Below are 14,451 nucleotides of genomic sequence, written 5' to 3' on the forward strand. Positions count from 1 at the left end.
ACACACACACACACACACACACACACACACACACACACACACACACACGGAAAGGGAAGGGAAGGGAAGGGAAGGGAAGGGAAGGGAAGGGAAGGAAAATAAACATAAAAATAAAAATCAAAACAAAAATAAAATAGTTATATAATTCTGGCAAAAAAAATTATAGGTTATATCATAATCCTTATGAATGTAGATGCAAAAATCCTCAACAAAATCTTAGCAAACCAATTCAAAAATAAATTAAAATTTATAAAAAATTAAAATTCACCACAATTAAGTAGGATTTATTCCAGGATGCAAGGATGGTTAAATTTATGCAAATCAATCAGCATGACATATTACATTAACAAAATGAAGGATAAAGTTCCTAAGATCATCTTAACTGATGCAGAGAAAACATCTGACAAACATCCATTCTTGATAAAAACTAAACAAAGTAGTATAGAGTGAACATACCTCAACATTATAAAAGCCATATATAACAAACCCACAGTTAACATCAAACGTCAATGGTAAAAAGCTAAAACCTTTCTCCTAAGATCAGAAACAAAACAAAAATGTCCACTCTCACCATTATCATTCACCACAGTACTGGAAGTCCTAGCCATAGTAATCAGACAAGAGAAAGGAAAGAAAAGGCATTTTGAAGTATAACTATTAGTATTTGCAAATGACATACTACATATAAAAAACCCTAAAAATTCCACCAAAAAACTATCATACCTACTAAATGAATTCCATAAAGTTGGAGGATACAAAATCAATATAGAGAAATCTGATGCATTTCTATACACTAATAACAAAATAGTAAAAAAGAAATTAAGAAAACAATCCCATTTACTATTGAATCAAAAATAATAAAATACCTAGGAATATATTTAACCAAAGAGGTGAAAGAACTATACACTGAAAACTAGAAGACCCTGATGAAAGAAATCAAAGAAGATATAAACAAATGGAAAGATAACACTGTATTCATAGACTGGAAGAATTAATATTGTAAAAATGTCTACACTACTTAAAGCAATCTATAGATTCAATGCAATCCTTATCAAAATACCAACAGTATTTTTCACAGAACTAGAACAATAAATCCTAAAATATATATGGAACTACGAAAGACCTTGAATAGCAAAAGCAATCTTGACAAAGTACATAAATCTGTCAAGACGCACTGAACTGTACACATAAAATATACATTTTATCTTAACTATATTTCAGTAAAGTTAATTGTAAAAAGGAAACAACAGGACAAGATTTATGTACAAGGATGCTCATATTTAATAGCAATAGAAAAAACAGAACTATTTAATGTTCATTAATAGTTATCTGGTTAAGTTAAAACACATATTCATTAATATAATGGGAAATTGTCACCTTTAAAAAGAATTGTTGTGCATTGACACAGCAATCTTATACGTTAAGTGAAAAAGACAATTTAAAGAATATGACCTAATTTGAGTATGTGTGTATATGCACACATACTTCCATGTGGCTTACAAAGAAACAAAAAGTCTGAAAGAATATATACTGAATAGAAAACAGTGAACTTTTTTATTTAAGGTAGGACTATTTGGCAGAGGATTTTCATTTTCTCTGCATGTTTTTTACAATACATTATCACATTTAAAAAGTAAAGATAATTCCATTTTAAAGAAGGAAAAAAGGTCAAGAAGCCAATCCTTAAATAACCAAAACATTGAATCTAAGAACAGGGAAGTGATTTCAAGAGGAAGAAAACCTTCTGGAAACATTCCGTAGCCTACTGCTTTCCTTCCTGCCAAAATCACCCTCATCAAAAATTCTAATCCAAGCCCTTAAAAAGCCCAGTATTTTACTCAAAAGCATTAATCCTCTATTTAAAAAAAAAATGTTTCCAAAGAATGTTTCCAAAGAAAATAGTATTTTAAACCACTTTCAAATTTTACAAAATAACCTACTCTTATAGAAAGTGTTCAAATATAAACTTTATAAACCTAAAAAATTTAAATAAATACATATCAAGCAAAGCAAACAATTCTTTAACTGAAGATTTGACCAGGTACACATTGTGGGGGGAAAAAATAGCTCTTTAACAAGTAAGACTTTAAAGTTCAGATAAAAAGTTAAATTACTATTAAGCCCCCCCAAAATAGAAAGTACTCAATGAACTAAAATACTAGAAACATTAAAAATCCTCAAGGTACCTGATTTTGAGTCCCACAACACCTGAACTGAAACCCTGTCATATGTAGCAGAGGCGGTGGAAAATGCCTTCTAGTGGTAGATCACACAGTTACCATCTGTTTCATCAAGTCAGACAAACTCGGCTTTATTAACAGAAGCAGAACAGATGGGGGGTGGGGGGGGAGGGAAATGCCAACATTACAAAGTTAGTTTCTGTTCTTTTTTCATGAAGATCTTAAATAGATGTAGTATCTTCTCAAAAATGTGAGGAAATAAGCTTTTTAAACCCACGACACATTTTATTAACCTCTAAAGGATCCTTACCAGTAAGGCATTCTTATCTTTCCATTAGAATTACAGAATGCTTATCTCTTAGGAGAATTAGGAGAATTTAACTGCAAAGAAAACATGACTAATACTTGGGGAAAAATGATAATGAACTGCTAAGGCTATTGTAATAAAAATTCAAAGAAAAAGATACTAAGTATTATGGAACATGCAAACAGAACCACCTTTGAGGAGCATAAAATCTAGATGTCCCGTTTGAGAGGATGTGCTTTTTTTAGTCTTATTAGTTGTGTCTGAAGTACAAAGGAATCTTTTGTATTCATTAGAGATGAGAGTTCAAATTCAGTAGATGTTCAAACAATGAATACTGATCATCTTACACGGGTCATTAATAGTTTTTAATGTACCACATGACCCTCTTGTCAAAAGATCATATATCCTAAAATAGTCTCAAAGTTGTGACACACAGCTGAGGCAAACATAACACAATGAGTAAGCAAAGAGAGACAATCAGAAACATTAAGATTACATGAAGGACTATTCCAAAAAATAAAAGAGGAAGGAAAATTCATTCTATGAAGCCAACATTACCCTGAAACCAAAACCAGATAAAGACACTACAAAGAAAACTACAGGCCAATATCTCTGATGAATATAGATGCAAAAATCCTGAACAAAATATTACCAAACCGAATCCAAGAATCCTTTTAAAAACTCATTCACCCCAACCAAGTGAGATGTATTCCAGGGATGCAAGGGTGGTTCAGTATTCACAAATCAATCAACATGATACATCACATTAACAAGAAAAAGGATAAAAACCATATAATCTCAATAGATGTACAAAAAGCATTTGACAGAGTACAACATGCAATCATGATGAAACCCCTCAACAAAGTAGACTTAGAGGGAACATACCTCAACAAAATAAAGGCTACCTATGAAAAAACTCACAGCTAACATCATACTCAATGTTGAAAAACTGAGAGACCTTCCTCTAAGAGAACAAGACAAGAATATCCACTCTCACTTTTATTCAACATAATACTGTAAGTCCTAGCCAAAGCAATAAAAGAAAAAGAAATAAAAGGTATCCAAATTGGTAAGAAATAAATGAAATTTTCACCATTTGCAGATGATATGATACTGTCTACAGAAAACCCTAAAGATTCTACCAAAAACTACTAGAACTGATGAATGGATTCAGTAAAATCACAGTATGCAAAATGAATACACAGAATCCTGTTCCATTTCCATACACTAATAATGAGGTAGCAGAAAGAGAAATTAAGAAAACAATCCCATTTACAACTGTACCAAAAAGAATAAAATTAAACTTAACCAGGGAGGTGAAATACCTGTACTCTAAAAATTATAAAAATTTTGAAGGTGACACAAACAAATGGAAAGATATTCCATGCTCATGGGCTGGAAGAATTAATGTTGTTAAAATGTCCATAGTATCCAAAGCAATCTACGGATTCAATACAATCCCTATCAAAATATTACCAACATTTTCATAGAACAAGAATAATTCTCAAATTTGTATGGAACCACAAAGACTCCAAGTAGCCAGAGCAATCTTGAAAACAAATGAGAAAGGTGGAAGTATCACAATCCCAGATTTCAAGATATATTACAAAGCTGTAGTAATCAAAACAGTATGGTACTGTCACAAAAAGAGACATAGAGATCAATGGAACAGAATAGAGAGCCCAGAAATAAATCCATGATTATATGGTCAATTAATCTATGACAAAAGTGGCAAAAATATACAATGGAAAGAAGACCATCTCTTCAACAAACAGGGCTAGAAAAGCTGGACAACTACATGCAAAAGAATGAAACTGGACCACTTTCTTGCACCATATACAAAAATAAACTCAAAATGGATTAAAGACCTAAATGTGAGACCTGAAACTGTAAAACTCCTAGAAGAAAACAGGCAGTAATTTCTTTGACAAAAGCCACTGAAACATTTTCTTGATTTGTCTCCTGAAGCAAGGGAAACAAAAGTTAAATGAAACTATTGGGGCTATACCAAAATAAAAAGATTTTATACAGTGAAGAAAACCATCAACAAAACAAAAAGGCAACCTACTGAATGATATATGCAAATGATTTATCTGGTAAGGGTTTAATATACAAAACATATAAAGAACTTATACAACACACACACACACACACACACACACACACACACACACACACCACACAAATAATCCAATTTAAAAAATGGGCAGAGGACATGTATAGACATTTTTGCAAAGAAGACATACAGATGGCCAACAGACACATGAAAAAAATGCTTAACACTAGTCATCACGAAATGCATGTCAAAACCACAATATCACTTCACACTTGTCAGAATGGCTAAAATCAAAAACACAAGAAATAACAAGTGTTGGTGAGGATGTGCAGAAAAAGGAACCCTCGTGCACTTTGGTGGAAATGCAAATTGGTGCAGCCACTTTGGAAAACATTACGGATGTTCCTCAAAATATTAAATATAGAATTACCATACAATCCAGTAATTTCACTGATGGGCATTTAACCAAAGAAAACAAAAGCACTAATTTGAAAGATATATGCAATGCTGTATTTACTGCAGCATTATTTACAATCACCAAGATATAGAAGCAACCTAAATGTCCATCAAAAGATGAATGGATAAAGAAGATACGGTGTGTACACACACACAGACAGAAATACTACTCAGCCATAAAAAAAAGAATGAAATCTTGATGTCTGCAACAACACAGATGGACCTAGAGGGTAGAAGGTAGACTTAGAGAAGATAGACATCTTGTAATTTACATTAATATACTATTCTTAATTGAATCCAACTACATGCATTTTAATATATTTTATAAAACTTATATTTCATGTGATCATGTCCAGATACAGATCTGCTAAAGAGCTAAATTTTACTCTGAGAAAATTCAATAGCTTTCAGACTGTTTCAGCCTTAAAAACAAAATTAGTCTGTAACATATAAATGGATAATGATATACTATTAACTGCTTATATACTACAAAATGGTCACTTGATTCACTCAAACAATAAATCTTTACTCAATGCGGGCACTGTATAAACTGATGGGAATAAAAAAAAATAATAAAAAAATAAATAAACTGATGGGGATATAGTTAGGAGAAGGGAAGGAAAAGATAGGAGACAACAAAATATAATTGCTAGTTGTACAGAGCTTATACTCTAGAAGGGAAGACAACAGTAAATAAAGATACAAATTATTGTTGGGGCGCTTGGATGGCTCAGTCAATTAAGGGTCAAACTCTTGATCTCAGCTCAGCTCAGGTCTTGATCTGAGGGTTGTTGAGTTCAAGCCTCACACTAGGCATGGAGACTTCTTTAAAAAAAACAACAGATACAAATTATTGTTTTAATAAAATTATAAGTGCTACAAATTAAAAGCATACTGTGAGAGTATATACTTGAGAGACTTGACCTGGTCTGGGAGGTTTCCTTAAAAAAAGTGATATTTAAACAGAGCACTGGAGTGCCTGGGTGGCTCAGTTGGTTAACCATCCAACTTTGGCTCAGGTAGCGATCTCGCAGTGAGTTTGAGCCCTGCAGTGCAGAGCCTGCTTGAGATTCCCTCTCTCTCTCTTTCTCTCTCTCTCTCTGTCTCCCTCTCTCTGCCAGTCCCCTGTTCTCTCTCAAAATAAAAAAATAAACTCTAAAAAAAAAAAAAAAAAGTACATCATGGGGCATCTGATTCTTGATTTTGGCTCAGGTCATGATCTCAGGGTCATGGGATTCAGTCCCTCATCGGGCTCTGGGCTGAGTGTGGAGACTGCTTGGGATTCTCTTTTTCTCTCCCTCTGCCCCTCTCCCCCATTCTCTCTCTCTCTCTCTCTCTCTCTCTCTCTCTCTCACACACACACACACACACACACACACACACACACACACTCTCTAAAATAAAAAACAACAAACACTGAAAAACTTGACAAGCCAATTCAATCACCTACAAATTAAAAAAAAACGCTAAATTTATTATTTCTGTGTAGAATGTAGAGATGCAAGAAGAGTTTTCCATAATGTCTGAAAAACAAGGTTAATAAAAGGAAAACATCAGAATCACTGGAAAAATAATTTGAAAAAGAATAGGGGCGCCTAGATGGCTCCATTTGTTGTGTCTAACTCTTAATCTCAGCTCAGGTCTTGATCTCAGGGTCATGAGTTCAGGCCCCATATTGGGCTCTGCACTGGGCATGAAGCCTACTTTAAAAAAAAAAGAATATAATTTTTGCCTTTGATCTCTAAAACTAGGCAGTCACCTTTAAAGCTTTCATCTTTAAAAACTAGCATTCCACTACTCCTAAAACTTGACCATGAGGGCGCCTGGGTGGCGCAGTCGGTTAAGTGTCCGACTTCAGCCAGGTTACGATCTTGCGGTCCGGGAGTTCGAGCCCCGCGTCAGGCTCTGGGCTGATGGCTCAGAGCTTGGAGCCTGTTTCCGATTCTGTGTCTCCCTCTCTCTCTGCCCCTCCCCCGTTCATGCTCTGTCTCTCTCTGTCCCAAAAATAAATAAACGTTGAAAAAAAAAAAAAAAAAAAAAACCTGACCATGAAAAAATGGCCATACCCACAGATTTGTTCTTTTTGTTACTCATATTTCTTAGGGTTACAATATACTCACAAATGATTAGTAAGGCTAGTCATTCCTTTGATTTAACAAGTCTGTTGTAGATGAAGCCATCATGAGGATTTAATGGAGGACAAATTCAGTGTGATCAGAGAGTTACTCTAGATTTACACTAAAAAGCAGCTTTATAATATTCCCAGATAGTCACTGCCCTGACATCAGCTTGGGTAGTGTTGTGCATGCTATGCTGCATTTGAAGCATGTTTTCCTATTACCCTCTTTCAAATACAATTAATGGCACTATTGTATCCACTTAGGTTTTCCTTAAAACATGTATTTTGGCATGTATATCATCTGATGTATTTTTTTTAATTAAAACTTAAAAAATTTAGTTTTATGTATGTGTGTAGTGTGTGTGTATGTGTACATGTGTGTATAGTGTGTGTATACATGTGTGTAGTGTGTGTGCACATACATACACACATACATGCACATACAATTAGCCTGGAGCTCAGGGGAGAGTTACAGGCAAAAGATACAAATCTAAATGCACTTAAAGCCATGAGATAAGATGAGACCACCAAGGGAGTGAGTATGGTCAGAGGAGAGGTCTAAGAAATAAGCCGTAGGGTACTTCAAAATTTTAAAGTAGGGAAGAAAAGGTGATCCCAACAAACTAATGAGGGGCAGTCAGAGAGTTAAAAAGCAAATCAAGAGAGTGTATGGTGTCCTGAAAGTAAACTGAAGAAAGTGTTCAAGGGTGAGGAAGTAACCAACTGTGTTAATTCATGCCATTAGGGTAAGTAAGCACTAACCACAGGATTTGGTAACAGGAATTCACTAATGACTCTTTCAGAAGAGAGAATGAAGAGAAAAACTTGGAGACAGCAACTATAAGCAACTCTCTGAAGGTGTTATAAGGGGGACAAAGAAATGTGGCAAAAGCTGAGAGAAGGTCAAGAGAAAGTTTTGGTACTGTTGTTTACTTGTTTCAGAATGGGCAAGATTATAGCATGTCTGGCATGCTATGCTGTATTGGTGAGCTTGGACTGACATAACAAAAAACCATAGACTGAGTGGCTTAAACAAATGTATTTTCTCACAGTTCTGAGGGCTGGAGGCTGAGATGTGGCTGCCAGAATGATCAAGTTGGTGGACCTCTCTTTCTGGCTTGCAGACAACTACTTTCTTGCTATGTATTCATGTCACAGAAGGAGAAAAAGCTCTCCGGTGTCTCTTCTTATAAAGGTACTCACTATTCCTATATGAGATGATATGCTCATCACACCTCATCTAACAGTAAGTACCTTTCAAAAGCCTCATAGCCAAATCCCATCACATTGGGGGGTAGGGTTTAACATATGAATGGGGGTGGGGGGGCCATGTTCAGTCCATAACATATACCAACGTGATCTTACTCTAACACACAGATAGATCTCATAAATCTTGAAGAAAATATTAGCAAACCAAATCCAGCAAGAATAATACATTATAATCAATTTAGGGTTATTCTAGAAACACAAGGCTTATTTAATACTTGAAAATAAGCCCACCTATTTATCTTATTAAAAGAGTAAAAAAAGATGGGGCGCCTGGTGGCTCAGTAAGTTGAGCATCAGGTCATGATCTCACAGTTTGTGGGTTTGAGCCCCGCATCAGGCTCTGTGCTGACAGCCCAGAGCCTGCTTCAGATTCTGTGTCTTCCTCTTTCTCTGCCCCTCCCCCACTCATTCTCTCTCTCTCTCTCTCTCTCTCTCTCTCTCTCTCTCTCTCTCTCAAAAATAAACATTAAAACCATTTTAAAAAAAAATAGTAAAAAGAAAAAAATTATAATCTCAATAGATTCAGGGAAAATATTTCCTAAGATTCAACATCATTTGTGATTTAAAAAAAAAAAATTCTAACAAACTATAAATAAGGAAATGTCCTTTAGCCGAGAAAGAACACCTACAGTAAACATCGTAATCAAAGGTAACACAGTGAAAGGTATCCCCTTGAAATTGGGAGTAAGAAAAAGATATCTACTCTCACTAATTTTATTCAACATTATACTAGAGGTCCTACATACTGTAGTAAAAAAAAGGAAAAGATAAAAAACATTTGAGATTTAGAAAGGATGAAATAAAACTCTCAATATTCACAGATAATTATGTACAGAGAAAAACGAAAGATCTACAGAGGATTTAATAGAATCAGTGACTTTATCAGTAACATTTGCTAGGTTTAAAACCAATATAAAAAATTAATTTCATTTCTATCTACCATTCACAATTATAAAATTAAATTTATATTATGATGCCATTTATAGCAATATCAAAAAATATCAAATATTTAGGAATGAATCTAATAAATGTTTAGGGCCTCTACATAAAATATAAAAGAATACTAAGAAAAATTTAAAATTCTAAAACAAATGAAGGGATATGTTGCATTCATGATGGACACTCAATTGTAAAGATATCAATTCTCCCCAAACTGACCTATAGAGTCAATGCAATACCAATCGAAATCAAAAGAAGATTTTTTGTTTGTTTTTTAAAATTTTTCAGGCTCATCCTAAAATTTACATGAAAATATCAAGGGCTTTGGCAAGGATGTGGGAAAAAAGGAAGCCTCGTGCACTGGTGGTGGGAATGTAAACTGATGGAGCCACTGTGGAAAACAGTATGGAGGTGCCTCAAAAACTTAAAAACAGAAGTATCATATGATCCAGTAATTTCACTATTGGGTATTTACCCAAACACTAATTTAAACATACAAAGGACCAAGAAAACATAAGACCATCTTTAAGAAGAAGAACAAGATAGGAGGACTTGTTCTACCAGATATCAAAACAATTCAAAAGCTATAGCAATTAAGACAAGTGACGCTGGTGCAACAAAAGACCAATGGACTAGAGAAAATAACCCAGACACAGACCCACACAAATATGGACACTGAAATCTATGACAAAAGTGGCATTACAGAGCAATGGAGAAAGAAGAGGCTTTTCAATAGTGTGCTGGACAACTGGGTAACAATATAGAAAAAAATCAACTTCTTCCTTAAATCATATCTAAAAATGATTCCACACAGATTTTAGACATAAATGTGGAAAACAAAAACACAAAATTTCCAGATTTTAGGGCACAGGTTCTTTGAGGTCCTCTAACCCCAGGAGCCTGTTGATAGAATTCTAAGATATAAAGATATTTTTGATACACCCTGTATGCTCTCATGCCTTACCATTTTAGTGTGCAACTTCTAACTTATGGCATCTACGTATCTCTGCCTGAAGTTTCCTAGGACTTGTTTTTGAGTGCTGAGAACTACTGCCATACCATAACCAGTGCCCAACCAACAACTGATACATATGAAGAACATGTGTGAGGAACACGATGTGAGGAACACCAGCTCCCAGAGTTACCCAGAGATCCCAACTTGTTAGTCACTTGCATGATAGCATACCCTTTATTCAGCCCCTTCACTTCCCTGCCTTAAATCCAGTATATTTCTTGGTGATCATTCCCCACATGAATTACTTATATTTGAATCCTTGTCTCAGAATCTGCTTCTTGAGAAACCAAGACAACTAAGACTCAGAGTTACCATGAACTAGAGTGGTGAAAAACAATTACTTCTCTATTTTCATAACTGCTAACTGAAGGAAATGCTAAAGTTCAGTTACAAATAAAAGCGACAGACCAAAGTGGTATTAGTGGTACCTATGACTGTCTCTAACAGAAATCACAGATGTTTTAAGATTACACGACATTTGCTGTAAATATCTCAAAATAGTTTTTACACTCCTTACTACTTTGAAATTGTTATTAGGTAACTACTGAACTGCACATGATTGCAGTCTCTCTGTCAATAATATTGTGCAGTCTTCCTGTCTATAAGGTCACCTGTTGAGCAACTATCTCTGGATCAACTAATTATTCAGCCACAAAACAGTTGAGAGTGTTCTACAACTAGAGATGAACTAAAAAGGATAAACTCTGGTGTTCTTGGAAAACCTATTCTTGTGTTTTAGTGTAATATAAAAGTTATACATATAAAAAAAGTTATACATATATAAAATATACACATATATATGTATGTATAAGTATATGTATATATGTATGTATATATACACATATACGTGTATATATGTATATATATAAAAAAGTTATATACATATAAAAAGTTATATATATAAAAGTTATATATAACACAACAATTAAATACAATTAAACTTTATCCTGTGGGTTTTTTTCAATGTGTATTTACTTATTTTTGAGAAAGAGAGATGGAGAGCAAGGAGAGGAGGGGCAGAGAGATGAGGAGAGAGAATCCCAAGCAGGATACATGCTGTCAGTTCAGAGTCTAGTGTGGGGCTCGAACTCACAAACCATGAGATCATGACCTGAGCCGAAGTCAGATGCTTAACTGACTGAGCCACTCAGGCACCCCAAAACACCAGAAGATTCTTAAAACCTCTATAAGGTGGAGATGGGCAGGGAGGGCAGTCCTAATGGCACTGTACTTCTCAAATAGCAACACTGGTAGCTAGAAAGCAACAGAACCAGGACATAACCCTGAGAGAAAATTTTCAACACAATTCTAGTCCTAGCCAAATCAAGCATAAAAGAAGAACTCTTTAGGCTTGCAATACCTTCAAATTTTTTTTCCCATTCACCCTTTTCAGGAATCTACTAAAGAGTATCCCTATCAGGCAAGGGAAGAAGATAAATGATGCTAAGAAACAGGGCAAACAGAATCTCCTAACGTTCATAAAATTCAAAAATGACAGCTCTGCTATTTTAGGCTTGGAGAGCAACTAAGCCAGAGTGGGGGCAAAAAAGTTTCCAGGGTAACTCCTATGTGGGATTATAGCAAGAGGAGATCCAAAGACTGCCAGAGGTTTGGGGGTGAATTAGGTATATACAAAATGAAGCAAACAGTAAAACAAAGTTACTAGTAACTCCAAAGTAATTATTCTGTGAAGAGCATTTTACACAATCTTAGCAATATGAATATTTACCCAAATGTTATGAGATATCTACATCAGCAAGACAGGAGGAAGGGAAGTCAATGTGTATATGAGGCAAAAGTAGAGATGGGGATGGGGGACATCAGCCAGTGGACTGAAGTCTCAGATTCCACAGGAAGAAGACAAGAGAGGATACATAAAACTAAAAGGAAAAAAAAAATCAAGAAATGGGAACATTAGCAAGTTACTTAGAAACATGAAAGGAAATACCAAAACACGCAATTTGACAAGTAACTCCCTCAGGACACAGGAATAAGAATGGGATGAAAGGAGTAATTCTTTCCATTGTGAATCTAGTAGTACTATTTCACTTCTTAAATTACATACATATGCTATTCTTTAAACATAAAAATTAATTTTGTAAAATGTAAATTTTAAACAAAGTCAAATAAGATTTATTTTCCAAGTGCCTACTACCTACAGGGAGCATACCAGATCTCCCACTAATACTATCACTATTTCTGAGGCCAGCTTTTGCAGAGTATGATTACCCCGATTTTTCTCAGATGAGAAAACTGAAAATGACAATGAAAAGGAACATTTTTTGTTTTTTTATTTCTTTTGTTTATGTTTTATTTTGTCCTTTACCTTTCCAGCAGTAGCAAAATATTCACCATCAGGGGACCATTCCATCAAATGTACAGACACTGAGGTTCTAAAAAAAAAAAAAAAAAAAAGTTAACCAGTCCGCATTTTTAAAATCTGGAACACTGTATATATAAATGGTCAAAACAAGATTTTCATAACATATCAGAACAAGAGTGTTTTCACCTCCCTTAAAATACAAATTAATTATGAAAACCAATCCAAAGTTGACTTTGGAGACCCAAAGAAGAATGCAATCAACATGCATACAAGACATCTCCACCTACCTGCCCCATGAATGTCCAAAATATAACAAGTTAAAAACTGGGCTCACCCATCTCCCCTGGCTAAGTGGGTCCCTGCACATAATCCATACTGTCAGTGGTATAGCCATTCTTCCACTTAAGAGTAGCTGGCAACTTGTATCACATCTTCCTCTTCCCCATCCCTATCTACATCTCATCCATTAAGGAGTAGTTCCCAAGTTCTGATGTTGTAACTTGAAAAATATTTTTGTCCTTTTTTTAACCAATCAACTGTAACACAGACTAAAGGTTAATATGGGTTTGGGTTAGAAGAAGTCCACTTTCTAGGCTTCTAAATGTAATGGTACTATCAAAAAACAGAGATCACTGTGCAAGGGAACATATTTTAGGATGACTGTTTTTTTTAATTAATGAGAACAACAGAGTTAGACACTAACTTGCACTGCCAGATGCACTTCCAATCATTTAAAACTGGAGGAATTTTATTATCAACTTCTTCCTCCTCTTCCAGAATGTCACCTCCTGGAGGAGCCCACAACTGAATAGAATCGGTTGCTGTCAACAATCTGTTATCTGAAAATTAAAGAAAGTTCTAATGAATACGCATGGCTTATCTGGAGAAAGAATTGCACATGTGGCCTTATATTTAGGTTTATAAACTATTCTGTGAAAACCAAGACATATCCATTTCAAAGTTCTAAGAATCCACTACACAAGAAAGGGTAAGTCTCGGGTGAAACTTGACAACAAAAAAGAAAAGCTTACTGGCAAAGAGCTACTGTGTATCAGGTAAATCTTAAAAACAAAACAAAACAAAAAAAGCAAAACTACAATAACAAAACAAACGCAAAACACTCTGATATGTAAACATAGAATGTTCTCAGGATATAAAACAGAACTAAAGATTAATGAAATTTGTTTTTCTACAAAATTAACCTTATTAATCATGAATGTAAAGAGGGGCAATGGCCATTATCATTAGGGGTTTCTAATCTTTCAAATTTAAAGACAAAATTTCCTAAAACACACAAAAAAAATGAGATAGGGGGTTTTTTTGGCCCTGTTTTATTTCTGAGTTTATTTCTTATTAAACACAGTGTAAGTGTTAACTAAGGAAACAAATCATCACTGTTTCCTAGAATAAAACACTCAAAGGCAGGGAATAAAAGCACAGAACTCAAAGTAAATTAAGCACTGTACAAAGCAGTGTATACCAGGAAGAAAAAAAAAATACACTCATTAACAAAAAGAAAATATTCTACACTGACCATTTTATTATGAGAAACTATATTACATTGTAATCAGACATTTCTAAATGAACATTTACTCTTTATAATTTCTAAATATAATCACTAAATACCTTGAGGGTCCCATGCTAAATTGTATGTCACAGAACTCAAAAAAAACTGCCCCGTTTTAAGCCACTGACACTTGAGTTGCTGAAACATATAGAAAGAAAAAAGAAACATATGTTTTTAAAGTAATATCCACAAATATTACTATTTTATCATTTTATTCACC

The 14,451-nt window shown here is 34.5% G+C and overlaps 1 protein-coding gene across 4 annotated transcripts in view; it reads right to left on the reverse strand.

The window, feature by feature from the left end:
• Window positions 1-14,451, reverse strand: part of DMXL2 (Dmx like 2) — a 154,992-nt gene that overhangs the window by 104,751 nt on the left and 35,790 nt on the right. For all 4 annotated transcript variants that reach the window (XM_040492692.1, XM_040492690.1, XM_040492691.1 and 1 more), the window contains exons 4-6: window positions 14,291-14,369; window positions 13,368-13,503; window positions 12,668-12,734 (exon numbers count right to left, since the gene is read on the reverse strand). In XM_040492692.1, coding sequence (XP_040348626.1) covers window positions 12,668-12,734; window positions 13,368-13,503; window positions 14,291-14,369 — 282 coding nt within the window. The remainder of the gene's footprint in view (window positions 1-12,667; window positions 12,735-13,367; window positions 13,504-14,290; window positions 14,370-14,451) is intronic.

This window comes from Herpailurus yagouaroundi, unplaced genomic scaffold, assembly GCF_014898765.1.
Source record: "Herpailurus yagouaroundi ecotype Mexico unplaced genomic scaffold, PumYag 184, whole genome shotgun sequence".
Classification (NCBI taxonomy): Eukaryota; Metazoa; Chordata; class Mammalia; order Carnivora; family Felidae; genus Herpailurus; species Herpailurus yagouaroundi.